The sequence below is a fragment of the Theropithecus gelada genome, chromosome 3, assembly GCF_003255815.1.
Source record: "Theropithecus gelada isolate Dixy chromosome 3, Tgel_1.0, whole genome shotgun sequence".
In the NCBI taxonomy this organism is placed as follows: domain Eukaryota; kingdom Metazoa; phylum Chordata; class Mammalia; order Primates; family Cercopithecidae; genus Theropithecus; species Theropithecus gelada.
In genome coordinates this window covers 30026324-30046708 of record NC_037670.1, presented here as the reverse complement: position 1 = coordinate 30046708, position 20385 = coordinate 30026324, and the positions used below count along the sequence as shown (strand labels likewise).

The 20385-nt window shown below is 38.0% G+C and overlaps 1 protein-coding gene across 2 annotated transcripts in view; it reads right to left on the bottom strand.

The window, feature by feature from the left end:
* The window catches only part of PAXBP1 (PAX3 and PAX7 binding protein 1), a 38289-nt gene that overhangs the window by 2408 nt on the left and 15496 nt on the right, over positions 1-20385 (bottom strand). Inside the window, exons 8-17 of one of the 2 annotated variants that reach the window (XM_025380609.1) lie at positions 19087-19210; positions 15245-15344; positions 15042-15157; positions 12626-12825; positions 9358-9502; positions 8578-8699; positions 7478-7554; positions 7051-7117; positions 2001-2147; positions 1085-1239 (exon numbers count right to left, since the gene is read on the bottom strand). In XM_025380609.1, the coding sequence (XP_025236394.1) occupies positions 1085-1239; positions 2001-2147; positions 7051-7117; positions 7478-7554; positions 8578-8699; positions 9358-9502; positions 12626-12825; positions 15042-15157; positions 15245-15344; positions 19087-19210 (1253 nt within the window). Of the gene's footprint in view, positions 1-1084; positions 1240-2000; positions 2148-4879; positions 5176-7050; positions 7118-7477; positions 7555-8577; positions 8700-9357; positions 9503-12625; positions 12826-15041; positions 15158-15244; positions 15345-19086; positions 19211-20385 lie in introns of those variants that run through there. The other variant, XM_025380610.1, reaches the window with a different exon arrangement.

Sequence of the window (20385 nt, the reverse complement as noted above, 5' to 3'; positions counted from 1 at the left end):
AAGAATTTTACCATTAAAATCTTTTTTGTTGTTTTTTGAGATGGAGTCTTGCTCTTTCGCCAGGCTGGAGTACAGTGGCACAATCTCAGCTCACTACAACCTCTGCCTCCCAGGTTCAAGCAATTCCCCTGCCTCAGGCTCCCAAGTAGGGGGGACTACAGACATGCACCACCACGCCCACCTAATTTTTGTATTTTTAGTAGAAACGGGGATTCACCATATTGGTCAGGATGGTCTCGATCTCCTGACCTCGTGATCCGCCTGCCTCAGCCTCCCAAAGTGCTGGGATTATAGGCGTGAGCCACCGCGCCCAGCCTAAAATCTTTAATAGCTACTTTAATTTTATTGTGGAAAAAATATCCAATTTTCTTGCAGGAAAATAAGGTCTGTTTTCAAGAAAGGGGAATGAGGGAACGGAAGGTTTTGTTATAGGGGTATGACTAATGGTGTGATCTAAACAAAAATGAAACTTTGACATTACAAAGATATATGAAATTAAAAATTTAAAAAGACAATTCCTTCAAACTGCCCTAGTGCTATTATTTACTTTTTATGCTAGAGATTTATCCCAGAATTACCTGAATATCCGTAATTAATGTCCACAGAAAGGCTAATGGTTCATTCACTCTTTTCTTACAACCCTTGATAAAAATTAGAAATAAGTTGCTCCCAAAAAGCCATTAGTGATAACCTCTAGTTCATAATATGGATTAAAACAAAAAATTTCCCCAAATTGGGAGATAACCTTGAATTTACATCTGTATAATGAAACTCCAAACAAGAGAGTCTGAGACCTCTCTAATTCTTCAAAGAGGGAGACAGAGAAAACCACCATTGATTCACTCCCCTGAGGGGCTGGTCCTTACCAGAAGTCTTTCCTTAGTATCTTCATAAATAATATACTGAAAAAAGATAAAGTAAAAACTGCAAAAACGAAAAATTATGTGCATTTTTGGTAGGTTTATAATACTAAGTGAACATACAATTTAAACTAAAATATAAATATTTCTACTTAAAACATTTTAATACTAAATCTGGCAACTAAAACAACTCTAGATTACCATTTCATTAATTACAAAATTACCTTGCATTTCTTTTTTCCACATCAGAGCACCCAATACTGTTTCTATAAATTGTATCTGCTAAGTGTACAAGGTATCGGCAAAAGTTTTCTAACTGAGAAATAGTCCTTTCTCCTTTCAGATTCATGAACCATTGTTTGGGGAAACAATTGATTACCTGTGGAGAAGAAAGATGTAAAATAAAATAGTTAAGACAGAAATTAAACTATTAAAAGCGAAGTCTAGATAACGGGTATAAATGTATTTCACCAGAAGATATGCTTCTGAGCTACAGCAATTACTCTGAAGAAATATTCTTTTAAATCTGACTTCCTACGTTAACTAAACCAATATACCTGAATTTTTACCCCAACCAATGGGTTAGGCACTCAAAGCAAAAGAAAATCTGTCCAATATTTGAGTAAATTAGTAACGTAAAACTGACAACCAACGGCTTCATTTTCCAGTCTTCTAGGATGGCCTAAATAAACTAAGTTTCCTTTTTCAGCAGTTTTTGATGTAAAAATATGAGTGGTATAAAAATGAAATCACAGTGCCCCCATCCCCCGCAATAATTCCATGAATAGGCATCCATGCATGCTGACAACGGGAGTCGAGTTGGCCCAGACTGAGGTTAAGACAGTAAGGTTATTATCCTGAAATTAAAGCTTTCATTTATACCTACAAAATATTAAAACTTTTACTAATATCTATAAAATATGGATATAGATGGATAGATATATATAATAGTATGCATTTTTACGTAAAAAAAAGCTGTAGGGGTTTGGAACTACCTGGGTAGGCAAACTGTCAACCTTACATGCAAGTCCAGTAATCAAAGGGGTTTCATGAAATTCTCAAATCCCTCTTCAAACAAACAAAAACTTAATTCATTTTAACTCACATGCTTTAAAACCTACGCTATGTCATTTAACTCACATTTTGGGCTTTTTTGATGCTGTCATCTCCATATTCTGAATTCTGAAAAGCCATGAGAATATATCGATTTAATAAACCATCTATTGATAACTCTTGTAGAGTTTTATTTGAGAAAATGCCATACCACTGAAGAAAATTGCCTAATAGCTGGAAAGAAGAAAAAAAAATAGGTAACGTGACACAATTAGATTAGGTACAAAGTAAGTAAGTTACATAGTAAAACACCATATGAAATACAGCAGACCCTGTCTTGCCAAAGTACTAAGACATATTAATACTTTCAAAGGTACAGATATTTCCTAGAATGGTTACATTTGAATATTCAATTTTAATTAGTCAAAATTGAAACAGCCACATGTAGCTAGTGGCTACAGCACTGGTCAGCATAGATATAGAACAGTCCATCATCGCAGACAGTCAGGGAGTGCTAATTCTTAGGTAAGTGTCCTCTATTGAAAATTACACTCCAGCTGGTTCTATGCACACCCCCCCCACCCCCCCACCCCCGCAAAGGATGGGAGAGTCTGACTACAGCCCTGCATGGCTACCACATATCATGAACTACAACCAAGTTATAGCACTGTGCATCTCAAGCTACCCAAGCTCAGTCAATACATAGAAAATGAAAGCTATCATCATAAAATGGAAGCCCCATCCCATCCCACCATAAAAATTTATAGTTTCCCAGTTGTTTCTCAACTTAGTAAATGGTAACACTATTCAACCAGCTGCTCGTGCCAGAGGTCTGGAGGTCATTCCTGACCTCTCTCTCAAGTTGTGTGTCTCCACCACCATCCAGTCTCTCCATTTCCCTCAGTTCCTGCTGCCATCCCCCAAATCCAACCCACCTTAATCTCTTCGGAACCTTGCAGTTACTCCAGTGATTATGAGCAAGAGCATGGAGTAGCCTTTCTTAAGCAGGGCTCTGCAAGAGTTCCAAATCTACAGAAAATGATTTGTGTGGCTCTTTACTCAGTTCTCCCAAGAATGATACATAGTTAGTACTGTTACAGATGCACGGGAAAGAGGAGAATTCATTATAGACAATGGAGGCCTTAGGGCATTACGTATTAAGTCTCCCACAGAAGCCCAGTTGAGAAGAGCTGCTCAAGAGTCAGACTGGCCTGAGTTTGATTCCCATCTCTAATTACCAATGGAATGACCTTGGGCAGGTTATTGTGTGCCTCACTGCCCCATCAGTAAAGTGAAAAAACAGTGTGTAACTCATTGAGTCATTCTGAGGATTCAAGATAATCTATGTCAAAGGTGCGGCACAGCGCTTGGTGCACAGTAAACACACAATAAATACTAGTTCCCCTAAAATACACAATAAATACCAGTTCCCATTTTCATTATTACTATCCATGCCTACTTCAATCTATTATCTCCACATAGCAGACAGAGTAACCTTAAAAATGGCAATTTATGGCTGGGCACAGTGGCTTATACCTGTAATCCCAGTACTTTGGGAAGCCAAGGAAGGAGGACCACTTGAGCTCAGGAGTTTAAGATCAGCCTGGGCAACACAGCAAGACCTCATCTCTTTAAATTAAAAAAAAATTAAAAAAAAAAAAAAAAAGGCAATTTGTTTACTTACCTTAAACCCTTCCACGACACACATACATAGTTAACTGGTTTTCAACAAAGGTACAAAAGCAATTCAATGGACTGTGAAAGGGAAATATGTTGGGCCTCTTCAAGCTAGGAACCCCGCTCAGGGCAAATCTGCCTCCCATTCTATTCAAAGTCATCTGTCAGCTCATGGAGACAGATGCATATTCTGATTGCCTCTTCTGGAAAAACTTATCAGAAACTCCAAAGAAAGGAACCATCTCTCTCTCACCTACATGTGACCTGGAAGTCGCCAATGGGGGGGGCCTTGCTTTGAGCTGTCTCCACCTTTCTGGATGGAACTAATGTATTGATTGATGTCTCGTGTCTCCCTAAAATGTATAAAACCAAGCGGTTCCCCGACCACCTTGGGCACATGTCATCAGAACCTCCTGAGGCTGTGTCACGGGTGCATCCTCAACCTTGGCAAAATAAACTTTCTAAATTAACTGAGACCTGTCTCAAATTTTCCATGTTCAGAGGACAAAGGATAGCCTTTTCAACAAATAGTCTTGGAACAAATAAACCTTAATCCAGGCCTCATACCCTACAATAAAAATTAACTTGAAAAGAGTCACAGACCTAAACATAAAACTTAGAACTATGAAACTTCTAGAAGAAAGGATAGAAGACCTTTGTGGCTTCAAGTTAGGCAAAGATTTCTTAGATACGACATCTAAAGCACAATCTGTAACAGGAAAAAAAGAAAAACTAGACTTCATCAAAATTAAGAACTTCTGCATATGGAAGACTGTTAGAATGGAAAGATAAGCCACAAACTGAAAAAAAAAAAATCTGCAAATCATTTATATGATAAAGGACTTCTCTCCAGAATATAGAACTCAATGCTTAGTAAGAAGAAAGCCCAATTTAAAACCTAAGCAAAAGATCTGAAGACATTTCACCAAAATACATAAACAAATTGCAAATAAGCACATGACTGTCATTAGGGAAATGCAAATGAAAACCACAATGAGATACCACATTGCACCCCACAGAATGACTTAAAAAGCAAAACACTAACAGCAAGTACGGTGGGAGGAAGGAATAACCAGGACAGTAACAGGTTACTGGTAAGAACGCAAAATGATACAGCCACTTCCGAAGACAGCTTTGTCCAGCTGTTTCACCCAACTGAAATGAAACTTACATATTCAGAACACCCTTATAGAAGCTTCGTTCATAACCAAATTGGAAATGTTAGGGCCAAGGGAAAGCTTCCCCTTAGGCCTATGAAGTTTCGCTGAAAATTACTGACAAGAGGCAAATTAACAGGAGAAAAGACACATAAATTTATTTGATCACAGTTTTATGTTACATGAGAGCCTTCAGAGTAAAGACCCAAAGATGGAAGAGAAACTGTCTACTTCTATGTTTAGGTTTAACAAAGTATGTACAGGCATGCAGAAACACGCCTGGACAAAAGGGTACGATCTACTGCTCATAGACCAAGAGAAGACACACAACAAAGCCTGTCCATCCAGATTCTTCTTGGCCTCTCCCAGCAGCATTCTTTCTTTCTGGGTATGGGGCAGGACCTTCTCTGGAATGGGGGTTTTATGACCTATAATCAAACAAGGTAGGTCAGATTTATGGCCAGTTTTTACACAGGCAGAGCCAAAATTAAGACTAATATATTTAGGTTTTATGGTTGGCTTTGCAGAAAAGGGGTTCTGAGTCTATGACCCACCTGGGGCAACAGGGATTCTAGTTTCTATGTCAACCCTCAAGGGAGAACAGGACTGAAAGACAGGAGGGCAGGAGAAGGTCAAAGAAAAAGTTCTTCTGAGGCCGAGGCCTTCATTTTATGGTATTGTTTTCTGAGTCCCAAGATAAACAATCCAAATGTCCCTTAATTAGGAACTAAATAAAAACCAAAACCCAACTCTGGTGCACCTACACAGCAAGGCTGAGCCTCAAATGTATTCAGTGAAAGCAGCCAGACTCCAAAGACTCTGCCTATCATGTAATTCCCTTCACTTCCTAGGACATAGACTGAGAGGTGGCCGGGGCTTGCTGTGACCTTGACTGTACAGCAGCAGATAGCATGGCTGTATCTGCTCATCAGAATTCACACAACTATACACTAAAGAGAGTGAATTTTACTGTATGTAAATCATACCTTAATTTTTTTTTTTTAAAGGAAGAAATCTTTCTGTGACTTCCTACAACTTTTGGGATAAAGACCAAAGTATTTCTTTTTTTTTTTTTTTTTTTGAGACGGAGTCTAGCTCTGTCGCCCAGGCTGGAGTGCAGTGGCCGGATCTCAGCTCATTGCAAGCTCCGCCTCCCGGGTTTACGCCATTCTTCTGGCTCAGCCTCCCGAGTAGCTGGGACTACAGGCGCCTGCCACCTCGCCCGGCTAGTTTTTTGTATTTTTTAGTAGAGACGGGGTTTCACCGTGTTAACCAGGATGGTCTCGATCTGCTGACCTTGTGATCCGCCCGTCTCGGCCTCCCAAAGTGCTGGGATTACAGGCTTGAGCCACCGCGCCCGGCCGTAAGGACCAAAGTATTTCAAATGACCTACAAGATCCTCTATCATCTGGACTATGGACCTCCTTGCTCACTCCAGCTGTCCTATGCTTTCTTCAGCGCCTCCAGTGTAGCCTGTTCTCTTTCACCTCAGGGCTAACTCCTATTTATGCTCCAGGTCTAAAGATCTAAATATCACTTCCTCAGGGTGGAAGGAAATCTTCTGGGACTGGCTAGTCAAGGTCTCTGTGCCCTTTTCATATGTTCCACATTACCTTGAATGTCCCCTTTCATAACTCATCACACCTGCGATTACCTATTTGATGTCAACTGTGCTGAACTATGAACTCCACAAAGATTCCACTTCTAGCTTGCTTACTGCTATATCCCCAAACCTCAGAAGAGTATCTGCTCCAGCAGTCCTCCTTATCTGTGGTTTCAGTCAGCCGTGGCACAGTACGATAACGTATTTTGAGAGAAAGAGAAACTACATTCATATATCCTTTACCACAGTGTATTATTAATAATTGTTCTATTAGTTATTGCTAATTTCTTACTGTGCCTAATTTATAAATTAAACTTTATCATAGGTATGTATGTAGAGGAAACAACAGTATATATAGGGTTCAGTACGATCTGTGGTTTCAGGTAGCCACTGGGCATCTTATCCCCATGGATATGGGGAGGACTACTGTAGTCTACTTGCTAAAAAATTAATTGCAGCTTAGTCAGGCATTTTGTTGAGTACCATGGACCTTACTTTGGAACTCAGAAATCACTTTCTCCTGTGAAAATATCAAATTTGAATGAACTTTTGGAATAAAATTACTTTATAAAATGGAGATTTTGGGTATACATATAAATAGATCTAAGCCTATGGAGTTAATAAAACAAAACACTCTGCAAAATATAATATATGAAGTCAAACGAAATCTGAGTATTTTAGATAGTCTATGAATACGTACCTTAACTGAAGACCAAAACTGTCGTTGAAAAAACAAGTAAGGCCCAGAATTTTTATTTTCTAAGACACTAAGTAAAAACAGAGAAACATATCATGATCAGATATTTTATATGTAGGTGCCATATGATTCCTAGACAAAAGATTTTTCTACAAAACCGGTAAACTAATTCTTTGATTTTTCAAATAATTGCATTCTGGAAGACAGTATGTTAAAAAGGCAATGGAAATTTACTCTGAGACACTCAGGGAGAACATAAGAGTATTAATTGCTTTATTCTGCTTAAGGGAACAATCTCCCCACTAATCTAGTCTCTCTGTAATACACAACGAGGGTGAAGTTTGTATTTCAAGCTAGTTTTTCAGAATTTTATAAGCCTTCTCTGAAAGACAATGGAGAATATTATCTTTAATATTCTTCAGTTACTTACTTTTTGGGATATAAAGGCATAAATACATCGTCATCTAAAGTTCTTCTCATTCTCAATAAAAGTGCCTTTAAGTATACCTAAGAGTTAAAAGTAGATCACACATTTTAATAAGCACTATGACCAAAAAAAATAAGCCATATTCCAAATCATGTAACTGAATATTGAACTGAGTGAACCAGTTTCCCAAATTTTTAATTTTCCTCATTGAAGACCCTAAATTAATACTTAATAATCTATTAGTTCGTTCCTCAACAACTGCCATGCAATAAAACTTTAGAAATCTTTCAATCCCTTAGTCTACATACAGATTTAAGACCAGACACATAATCAAGTTCTCAAAGTGAAAATTCAACAATGACAAAGAACACCCACCTTCTCTACATTTAAATAGCTCCTATGAAAGGCCCCTGAAGAGCATTACCTTTAAGTGTGGAAACTAGTTATAAAACAGTATCTAGTTGTTTTATATACTGTTTAATTGGTTTGGGTGCCCAATCTTTTGGCTTCCCTGGGCCATACTGGAAGAACTATCTTAGGCCACACATAAAATACACTAACACTAATGATAGCTGATGAGCTAAAAAAATAAAAAAAATTTAAAAAGAGGGGGGCAGGGTCTGTGCATAAATTTCATGTTTTAAGACAGTTTACAAATTTGTATTGGGCCACATTCAAAGACGTCCTGGGCCACATGTCCATGGGCCATGGGTTGGACAAGCTTAAATTATCAATTGTTAACATTTTAGTTTCTCATTTCCCACAAAAAAATACAGTCCTTAAAAGGACATTTGATTAGTTGGATTGGGACTGAGGTGTGGTGGTGAGAAATCATAATAATGAAAGGCTATTTAAGCTGATGGCATCTTCCTTATTAATTTTTTTAAACTGAAAACTAACATCTCTCTGTGGGACTAGGTATAAAAAAAAGGAAAAAAACCTAGCATCTCAAATTTTGTGTATTTCAGGCTTTAACAGCCCTGATGGCCCAAGTGGGAGAACCAGATTTCTGATTGGTTTAGGATAACGACTCATTCTCTCAATGCTTGCTCATATTCAATAGAAAGAGGAAAAAAAAAAGTCTGCCAAAGATACTAAATTACCTGTGTATTTTTATTTTCTGCATTCACTACTGAAGGATATCCATTGATTAATTTTAGTGTAATTCCCACCATTCTTGAAGTCTGTGTTGTAGAAAAAGGGTCCCACATATTTTCAGCTATCACTGTTAAGAAAAAAAGAGGATTGAGACACAGAAGCCAATTGTAGCTTAAATTTTTTGTCAAGCAGACCTCTATTAATGCCAATCCTAATTTATTTTTCCTCTTTCTCTACAATATAAGCTTTAGTCTTCTTTGTGCTATTAACTGTGGGAATTTGGAGGGATAGGGATGTGGAGAGAGGATAGATTATTCTTATTTCTGGTACTCTGGGAAAATGAAGATAAGGAAAAAAGAAGATTTCTGTAGAAATGTTGTTTTGGCATCAAGAATTTCAAACTAACATTTCTAGTATTCAAAATAAATTCCTGTATCAATGATTCCTAATCTTTTTTGAGGAACTTATGAAAGTATTGAAATTGCTCCCCACATAAATGCATATCCTCCCTCAAACTATGTATAATTTTGCTTCAGTTAGTCTTTGAATTTCTAAACCTCACCGATGAAGCAATTACTGCACTCAATTACAGGCCCACCCTAAAGTGGTCCTCAAGTCCCAGGATAAGAACCCCTCTTGCCCTCAAGTCATCTCTGAGCCAGGTGGTAACTATTATTTCTCATGTAATTTCTATAAGGAAATATGCTCTGAATTAAAAACTCATAAAAATAGATTTGGGAAAGCCAGTGTGTCTGAATGCTCAATTCAGAGAACAGGAGATTTACCTGTTAGTTTAGGAAGAATCACCTTTTCCACAATGGTAGGTAGTAGGGCAACATCTACATCATCTTTTTCTTGCTCTCGTTCTTCACAACCATAAAACAGCAAAGATTCAAACCACAGCATATTCTCAAAGTCACGACATTTTGCCTAAAAGACATTTAAAAGGTTACCCAAATACTAAAATAGTGGATATTTCTGCTTCCAGCTATGATAAGAGAAATAAGAACTGGATTTAACCTTTGGTTGTAAACAACTAAAAACTAGACAGCTGGAGATATTATGCTACCGGACTTCAAACTGTAAGGCCACGGTAACCAAAACAGCATGGTACTGATACAAAAACAGACACATAGACCAATGGAACAGAGTAGAGAACTTAGCACTAAGACTGCACACCTACAACCATCTGATCTCCAACAAACCTGACAGAAACAAGCAACAGGGAAAAGATTCCCTGTTTAATAAATGGTGCTGGGAGAACTGGCTAGCCATATACAGAAAATTGAAAATGGACCCCTTCCTTACACTATATACAAAAATTAAGTCAAGATGGATTAAAGACTTAAATGTAAACTCCAAAACTATAAAAATCCTGGAAGAAAATCTAGTCAATACCATTCAGGACATAGGCATGGGCAAAGATTTCATGACAAAAACACCAAAAGCAACTGCAACAAAAGCAAAAATTGACAAATGGTATCTAATTCAACTAAAGAGCTTCTACACAGCAAAAGAAACTATTATCAGAATGAATAGACAACCTACAGAATGGGACAAAATTTTTGCAACCTGTGCATCTGACAAAGGTCTAATATCCAGAGTCTAGAGGAAACTTAAATGTATAAGAAAAAAAAATCCCATTAAAAAGTGGGCAAAGGACATGAACAGACATTTCTCAAAAGAAGACATTCATGTAGCCAACAAACATGAAAAAAAGCTCAACATCACTGATCATTAGAGAAATGCAAATCAAAACCACAATGAGCTACCATCCCACACCAATCAGAATGGGAATTATTAAAAAGTCCAGAAACAACAGATGCTGGTAAGGTTTTGCAGAAAAAGGAACACTTTTACACTATTGGGGGGAGTGTAAATTAGTTCAACCATTGTGGAAGACAGTGTGGCAATTCCTCAAAGATCTAGAGGCAGAAATACCATTTGACCCAGCAATCCCATTACGGCATATATACCAACAGAAATATAAATCATTCTATTATAAAGCTACGAGCATATGTATGTTCACTGCAACACTATTCATGATAGCAAAGACATGGAATCAACCCAAATGCCCATCAATTATAGACTGGATAAAGAAAATGTGGTACATATACACCATGGAATACTATGCAGCCATAAAAAGGAACGAGGTCATGTCCTTTGCAGGGACATGGATGGAGCTAGAAGCCATTATCCTCAGCAAACTAACGCAAGAACAGAAACCCAAACACCACATGTTCTCACAAGTGGAAGCTGAACAATGAGAACATATGGACACATACTGGGGGACCACACACACTGAGGCCTGTTGGGGGGTGAGGGTGGGGACTTAGTGGAGGGAGAGCATGACAGCTACTGGATGCTAGCTTAATACCAAGGTGATGGGTCGATCTGTGCTGTAAACCACCATGCCACATGTTTACCTAAGTAACAAATCTGCACATGTACTCCGGAACTTAAAAGCTGAAGAAAATACAAAAGAACTGGACAAAATACAATGGACCACAGGCAGCACAAGACTATGACCCTTGAAAGAAAGGAATCAAATGAGGTGAGGTGCTAGTTCAGGACAGCAGAGCAGTCTTGCTGAGTAGAGGAGACAGAGGGTGGAGTTCAGGAAGGCTGAGACAGCTGGAAGCTGTGGGGCAGAGGAGTGGGCGACACAGAAAAACAACTCCAAAACACAGTCTCGGGCCTTTGCTGTCTACCAAGATACTCAGGCACACAGCAAAATTTCAGAAGGTCTGGCCAAGAGCACACAGCAAATAGGAACTGCGAGCTGAATGCTTCTCAGAGCTCACATTTTTTTCAGTTGTGTTTCCAGGGCTTCAACCTCAGCTCCATTTTCCTTACAGTCCACAAATTCAACCTAGCCAATCTCAACCATGTGTACAGCTTCACCCAAGTCGGTAACTTCTCAAACCACATTGTAAACATCACCACTAGACCTCCACAGTCAATTCTAGCCCCCTCTAGCCCCCTCCCTTTTTTTTTTCTTTTTTTTTTTATTAGAAGGAGGCTCACTCTGTCACCTAGGCTGGAGTGCAGTGGCGCGATCTCAGCTCACTGCAAGCTCCGCCTCCCAGGTTCACGTCATTCCCCTGCCTCAGCCTCCCAAGTAGCTGGGACCACAGGCACCCGCCACCACGCCCGGCTAATTTTTTGTATTTTTTTTTTTAGTAGAGACGGGGTTTCACCATGTTAGCCAGGGTGGTCTCGATCTCCTGACCTCGTGATCCGCCTGTCTCGGCCTCCCAAAGTGCTGGGATTACAGGCTTGAGCCACCGCGCCCGGCCCCCACTCCCTTTATGACAGACCAATAGGTCCTCTTGATTCCACCTCCTTATCTCTCTTTTTTTTTTTTTTCTTGTGACAGGTCTTGTTCTATCACCCAGGCTGGAGTGCAGTGGCACAATCATAGCTCATTATAGCCTCAATCTCCTGGGCTCAAGCAATCCTGCCTCAGCCCAGCCCCCCAAGTAGCTGGGAATACAAGCACGTACCACCACAGCTAATTTTTTTTTTTTTTTTAAATAGAGACAAGGTCTTGCTGTGTTGCCCAGACTGGTCTTGAACTCCTGAGCTCAAACAATCCTCCTGCCTTGGCCTCCCAAACTGTTAGGATTACAAGTGTGAGCCACCATGCCTGGCCTATCAATTTTTCTCACCATGACCACTGACTTGGTTCATGTCCTCATTTCACACCTGCCTCATTGTGCTTTCCCATCTGGTTCTGAGTTCCTTTAGGATCAAAGGACCAACTTCTTACTATTCGTGTTCATATCCCAGTTTACTACATATAATTTTAGCTGGCTGAAAAAAGAATTATATGTAAACTGAGAAAAAAAAAACACACAGCTCTTCTGGGAAGAGATGAAACTTAAAAGGAAAGATCATAAGATTATAACCAGATATAATCTGTATCAATTACAGCCTATGCCCTATCACCCCTGCAAAATATTTTGCTTAAGCTTACTTCTCTAGCGCTGAGATTAAAATTACCCAGATATCAAATTATAACACTTTCTAATAGTGACAGAAGCCACTCACCTCAAGAGGAGTCCAAGTGAGGAGCTGAAGTCGTATGAGGGGGTTGAATAATTTTGGCAAACAAAGGCCAATGTAAGCATCCTTGTAGGACGTGTAGTATTTTGAACGCCATGCTTCAAACTGTGATTTAATACAGTCAATTGAATAGAAACTTTCAAGGACATCTTCAAAAACTTTGCTGGATTCTTTTGAAATTCGATCTAAAAACAACAAAACCCCAGAGAGAACCATACATTAGTATGAAGTAGGAAAAAAACAGTCCAATATTTTCTGTGTTTTCTTTGTTGCTTCAGTATCAGAAGATATGCTAATTAACAAAGGGCCAATTATTAGTCATAATTTAGAAGAAAAAAATAAATTGATGTTTCAATTTCTCTTTTATGTAAAGTGCAGCCAGTCCTTGTTTTGCAGTTCCAGTATGTACAATTTTTCTAAATTTAGCTAAATAACACCTGTTCCCAAACAAGACAGTTCAAATTTCAGTTACCATAGTATATTAGCCATGAGTAATTGCACTGCTAGCTTTCTAGTCCACAAACCACTGCACAGATTAACAGCTGTGCATCATAATCAGTCACTAATCACACTGCTTCATTCAAACTCTGTTGATTATAATAACTGACATAGCCAACCATCAGTTGAATGGATGCTAAGAACTTCAAGTGAAAAGTTATTTGAGAATAAGTTTTTTTTTTGTTTTTTTTTTTTTTGAGACAGATTCTCACTCTGTCACCCAGGCTGGAGTGAAGTGGCACAATCTCAGCTCACTGCAACCTCTGCCTCCCAGGTTCAAGTGATTCTCCTGCCTCAACCTCCCGAGTAGCTGGAATTACAGGTATGCACCACCATGCCCAACTAATTTTTGTGTTTTTAGTAGAGATGGGGGTTTCATCATGTGGGCCAGGTTGGTCTTGAACTCCTGACCTCAAGTGGTTCACCTGCCTCGGCCTCCCAAAATGCTGGGATTACAGGTGTGAGCCATCGTGCTGGACCAAGAATAAGATACTCTTATGATGTCCCAGATTACTTGAGAAAACGAAATCTTTACAATGGAGAGAGAAAGTTCTGAGAACCTTTACTGCAAGATCAATCTTAACAATGCTAATAGTGGGACGGTCTAACATTTGTCATGTGCTTTTAGGCAGTATGAAGCAGCATCCTGTATAAATTATTCTTGGGAAAAAAAAGTTTAACTTAAATCTAATTAAGCCTTCAGACCTAAATTCCAGTTTACAAGAAATGGATCAAAGAACAAGTTAAACAATGCTATGAGGAAACATACAGACCAGTCTAGAATATAGGATATTCTATAAGAGAAGTGGCCTGGTCTCTTCAAAAAGCTAGTGTCTTAATAGGGGTGGGTGTGTGAATGTGTAGAGTACTTACGGTTATTCATTTATTCTAGATTTTAAAATGTAACAACCAAATGCAGAGCATGAACCTTAGGTGGATCCTGGTTTCAAAAACCACAAAATAACAAAATAAAAATAGTTCCTAAAAAGGGTTTTTCCAGGATGCCATTGAGGAAAATTAAATATGGACATGATATTAAGAAATTTGTTAATTTTCTTATTGTGCTTAAAAAAAGAATCAGAATAGCCATCATAAAAAAAAAATAAAGATAATAGTACTGTGATTATACAGAAAAATATACTCATTTATAGGAAACACACACTGAAATTTTGGGGAGTGAAGTGCCATGAGGTATGTAAGTCACTTTCAAATGGTTCAACAAACACACACATCTCCATGTATAAAGAGTCAGGCAAACTTGGTGAAATGATAAGCATTGTTATCTGAGTGATAGGTATGTGGATGATCACTGTGCTAGTCTTTCAAATTTTCTGTTTAGAAACGTTCACTGTAAAAAAAAAAAGTGAGAGAAAGAAGCTTCTCCAACTAAGTTCCAAATGGTGTGCAATTGATATAATTCCAAACAATTATAGCCAATGGTGGGAAATGAAGACTTTTACTTGGGATCCTTCTGAAAATGCCTGGCACATAATAGTACTAACCACCCTCTAAAGTGAGATTACTCATGACTCCCCAAATCAAGAGTTTCCTTCAGGGCTGAGTGCTCTACTGCCAAGCTTTACCTTTCCAGACCAGACAGGCTGCAATGAGAGTTGCCCTCAGGACCTGACACATTTCCAGTCACTTAAAATTCTCCCATTTGGAAGAGTAACAACATTTATTATGCAAGTACTAAGTATACCCTATGAGAAGGTGTTACCCCTATTTTTGAGAATTCATCATGATATTCACTAATAAAAAGGCATGCAAGTTTCTGCAATTAAAAAAGAAGTGCCTGGTTCTAATGCAGAGGCCATGAATATTCAAACCATTTCATGGTAAAAACCATACCAAAGTAGAAACTAAATTGATGATGAGTCTTATTTCCAAATAAATGTCTAACCTTTTTCCAGATTGAAATTAGTAATATCTGTAGAAGTTTCTTCATCATCACTGGAAAGGCCTTCAAGGTGATCTGCCATCTTACCGGTTTGCTCTCTGGCTTGTCTACGACGAGTCCTAAATAATAAACATCAAGTTCCCAAACTAGATAAAAGAGACTCCTCCCTTCCCAAACAAGCCAAGAGCAAGGGTTTTGAAAATTACCTCCTGGCCTCCCGCTCTGCAATGCGACGTTTTGCATGCTCTTGATACAGTGCCCGATCGCGTCCAAAGGAATCAAGATTTGGTGCCATCAGAGCTTTGTCTGCAAAACAACAACGGTTAAAATTAAAAGCCATCTTTCAACAATCTTGAGGAAAGAGTTTGCACAGAATAAGCCATTACGATAGACTGCTTGCTAATCTCAACGGCAAGATTCTGCAATAACTGGTAAACCGGACAGGATTTTAGTTTAGAACAAATTTCAGTATTATTCTGCGTTCCCATTTTAAAAAGCAGAAAAATTAAAGAAGTGATTTCTTTTTAAGAGTTCAACAACCCTACAAATATGTAATTGGGCTTACTCACTATTTTTATGTCTAAGTAACAGGACAGCTATCAGGAATAGCTATCACGATGACCAAATAAATTAAAACTCTAAATTACCTGTGCAAAGGGAAAAATAATATATTACACTTTTAAAGAAGAAGACCTTAAGCATCATGTTGAATGATATGACAGCAGGAAAACATAGGAAGACATAAGAAAACAGTTTTGTTGCAAGAGTTTAATAAATTTATTATAATTTGCTTTGTAGAAGTTTGTTTTCTATCACTATTTTTAGAACAAGGCAACACTACAGACTGAAAACCGTATCTAAGCAGGACTAACTTCTGCCTTCTCAATGCTAATCTTTCTCTTTCACAGCATAGTTTTATTTATTTATTTATTTATTTATTTATTTATTTATTTGCCTTCCTATTTTCCATTTGTCAAAAAACGTTCTAGGGTAATTTCCTAGCTTTAGTTTCCAATCCTATTTGTATTTCAGTTATCATGTTTTTCGTTTTCTAGCGATGGTTCCTGTTCTTACAATATTCCTCTTCTACAGTATTCTATACTACTGCTGAATAGGATACCTTCTGTTACCTCCCTGGGGCTCCCAACTCTTTGAAAGTATTCTGTTCACAGAAAACTTGCATACTTGCACCAGCACTGTCTGTCTCCTCAGTCCCTTTGGTTCTACTGCTCAGGTTGGTCCTTTTGATCATCGTTAACTGCCTGTTCATGTAGAAGAGCAAGATTGGAAGCTGTGTGTGTGGGCAGGAGCTGTCTAACAGAGGTGTCTCCATCGGATCACTAGGTACAGAGCCAGTTCTTTTGTTAGGGACCCCCAGATTTTAGTGTTTCGGGGTCTTTATTTTGGACCTATTCTCTTTAATCAAAAGACTCCCCTAATCTCTTGCCTACGTAGAAGAAGGGGTGGGGGAAATATCTGTCCACTATACTTCCCTCATTTCTACATTTTAATTCCACACTATGAAAACATGATAGTAAGGGGAGGCAAACAACCCACGGCATTGGGTGAGAGGGGAGGGAAGTGAGCACATGCAAGATGAAAGACATCCAAGTTAAGACGTGCGTATTTTTTTACTTGATATCAGAGATGTGTCACCAAAATCAGCAACAGGAAAAACAAAACCAAAAATCAGCTCTTACTTCAGAATATCCTAACCATCCCAGGCCTTACTATTTATTTATTTATTTAATTTATTTTTTGAGACGGAGTCTTGCTCTTGTCGCCCAGACTGGAGTGCAATGGCACAATCTCAGTTCACTGCAACCTCCGCCACCCAGGTTCAAGCTATTCTCCTGCCTCAGCTTCCTCCCGAGTAGCTGGGATTACAGGCACCTGCCACCAGCTAATTTTTGTATTTTCAGTAGAAACGGGGTTTTGCCACGTTGGCCAGGCTGGTCTCCAACTCCACCTCGGCCTCTCAAAGTGCTGGGATTACAGGCGTGAACCATCGTGCCCGGCCAGACCCTACTATTTTTAAAAGTTGACTTTTTTTTATTGAGTTTTTAATTCATATTTCAAAATAGCTCTGAAATTAGGATGGAGGTATGTTCCCGAGTGCACCAATTACAATGAAAAATTACTAAAGCAGAAAGATGTCCCAGCCCTAGATGTGAGTTCACTACACACCCTAGATAAATTAGCTAAAATATCCCAAACTATAAAAATAATTCCTGACTCAAGAGTTTTCCTTCATTCAAGAAATATTGTTAAAAATATCATTATACTTAAAACATCGCTGCACGTATAGGTTTTGTAAAATGTGCACTGGAGGAGACAGGTGAGTGTAACATGACTCAAGTGATAGCCTCCTCCATTTCTGTAAGAATTATACACAGTAATTGCAGATAAGTGCTTATAAATCTAAACAGATGAATTTCAGACTATTCTTTACTTCTTTAAAAAACAGATCAGAAAATGAATTGATTCTCCAGCGTCCCATGTAATTTTCCTCAAATCTTTGGCAATTAATGTATACTCCCTCTAGGACTGAATTTTTCACTTTCCCAGTATCTTTTAATTTCTTTCCAACTTTCAAACAAATTAGTATACATAATTCAACTCTTCCTTCAAATTCCCTCCAAGTAAATAGCATCATATTCTCAAGAACAAATTACAGGTGGGAAAAGGTATTTGACGAAATGTACAGCTCACACAAACCATCTAACTTAAAAGAAAATTACCTCCTTTTGTAATATAATGGTTACCTGCAATCTGCCCCAGAAATCTGGTTATCTAGATCAAAAGTGATCTGGGAGGGATGCATTAGTCATGTAGGTGGCTAATGTCAATCCAGTTTAAAATCCGGTGGCAAAAACAGAAGGTCACAGCCACTTATAGGGCTCATAGCTGAGTCTGCCTCAGCTATGAGGGCTGTATTACCATCTGTGTATGCCTCTTCAAAACCCATCTGACATATAGGAGGATGCTTTTTCAGGGATCCTACGTCTCTCTGACTTAGAGGAGACCCTGTACAGCAAAGCATTGCTTTCTGAAAGAATAACATTAGAGCTCTTTGCATTTGATCACCTGGAAAGGTTGTTTAACATGCAAATTTCTGGATGCTCAAGACCTAGTAAGAATCACTGGGGATAGGACCAGAAAATCCGTATGTTAAAGGTGTATCAGGTAATTGTGATGCATACTTCCATTTGAGAAATGCTGACAAAGGGAACAAAGAAATGACAAAAGAAACCACAAGGAATTCATGCTAGGAAAATTCCTATTAGCGCACTCAAGAATATGGAGGGCAATGGAAAAAAAGGAACTAAAAGGTTTAAAACATCTAGTTAAAGGACCTCCACTGAACTATTTAACAAGGGGTTTCTAATTCTGGTTTTCCATAACACACGTCATCATGATGGAAGTACAATTCAATTTGTATCCATTTTTATACAAAATTTCAAGAATTGTAAGCACCAACTGACTTACTAAAAAACCCAGTATATAATGCTAACTAGAGAAACATTTAAAAAGAAAATACAAAACTTTTGCTTTATCCAAAGGATGAAGCTCAAAACTCTCTTAATCTTGGAGTTGTGTCATTTGTTAAGTTATAGCTTCCCTCCCCTTACCCACAAAATGTCCCAGTCCCTAAACTCAAACTCTTTCACTGTGATCAAGAAAAGCATTTATTTGTATTGGTGTTTTGAATGAAAATGGGGGAAAAAAACAACTAGGGCCAAACATATAATGGTTTTAACATAAAATACTGATAATGTCTTTTCTGTCCTCTAAAGGAGAATGAAAAAACATGCTCAAAGAAGAATAAGACTGACAGAATATTAGCACATGTTTTTGAGCAAAAGCTCTATTTTCTTAAACACAATTCAAGTACACACTGTTACAATTTTTAGATCTACCTGACACAACAGCAAGGAAATTGTTTCTTTAAAAAAAAAAATGCTCCAAGATCTCTAATTTTCAATTAGGCTGCACTAAGTAAACAAGGTTGTTTAATGAATAATAAAAACCTTCAAGATGGACTGACTTGAATGGCTTGAAAACTCCGAAGATTCATCTTTAATATCATCTTGTCGTCTTTGGACAAGGCGGGAAGCTCGCTGTTTGTACAGCTGATGTATTGCTGATTCAAGTTCATTAATCAGTGGCACCTGTAAAAATACAACACACTCCGTAACACCAAACTCCTCAGCTGCTTACTTATTTGAGGGTTCCATACTATTTCCGGATTTCTGAAAAAGTACCCTCTCTATGGACAGAATAATCATGAATCCCCAACAGCACACAAGTAGCAAATTCAGTTTTACATTTGGGAAACGACACTTCTTCTTTTAATCCATGCATAGAGCTATAATGTCCAGTGCCTAGTTATTGGAGCAAACGTTAGTTAAGAAATGTAGCACTTCAGTATTCATAGAACAAGTAAAGAAATGTCAACAATTTTAGAGCTTTTCCTTTAGAGAATATTTAAGTACTTAGAAGTCTTTTTAATATCTATTTTTAATTTTCCAGCAGCATTATCTGCCTTGCAATTTTTGTAGCTCAAAGTAAAACATTATCACTGTGCAATACCAAAAAAGTGCAATGGCTCTATGAGAAGGTAAGAACAAAAGTCTGCTAATTCTCCAGTTTTGGATATTTCAGTTGTTCTGCCACTCATACGTACCAAGTATGTTACAGTAATCTGTTAACTATTTTGTACCTTTATTACAAATTTTTTAATGTAAACAAAATAATTATTAGGGCAAATAAAATTTCTAGCTATCACTAACCTCTCTGAAATCAATATATCGCAAATTTAGAGAGTTGTTCTCTTCCTGTCAAATGTTTAAATTCTTCCATATTTTATAAAAATTTCTTTACATGAATTGTGAGCTTACAAAGTCAATAATTTTTTCCAGGTTAATATCCCTAAAGCATTTACTTGATTCATATAGAATACAAAAGAACATGAGAGCTAACTTAAAATAGAAAACTTTCTCTTTATAAATACCTTATGTTATAGCCAAATGCTATGAAACTTCCACATAACACTAATGACCACTACACATACCTGAGGAAACCAGAAAATCTAGTTTCCTGATGGTTAGTGCAAATGGAAAACACATTATTTAGAGTTTGGGAACACTGGCACCAAGTGTTATAGCAGCTTCCTGAACTGAACAGACTGCAAATGGAAAATAAAAAAAGGCAGGTGGAATATAAAGATGTCTGTAATAAAAGCAATTTTATATACTTGCATGATTCCATTGCAAAAGTAGCAAATGTTCACAGAAAGGTCAAAGTAATGGAGTTATTTTGCTCTTTAATATGCCACACCATGGGC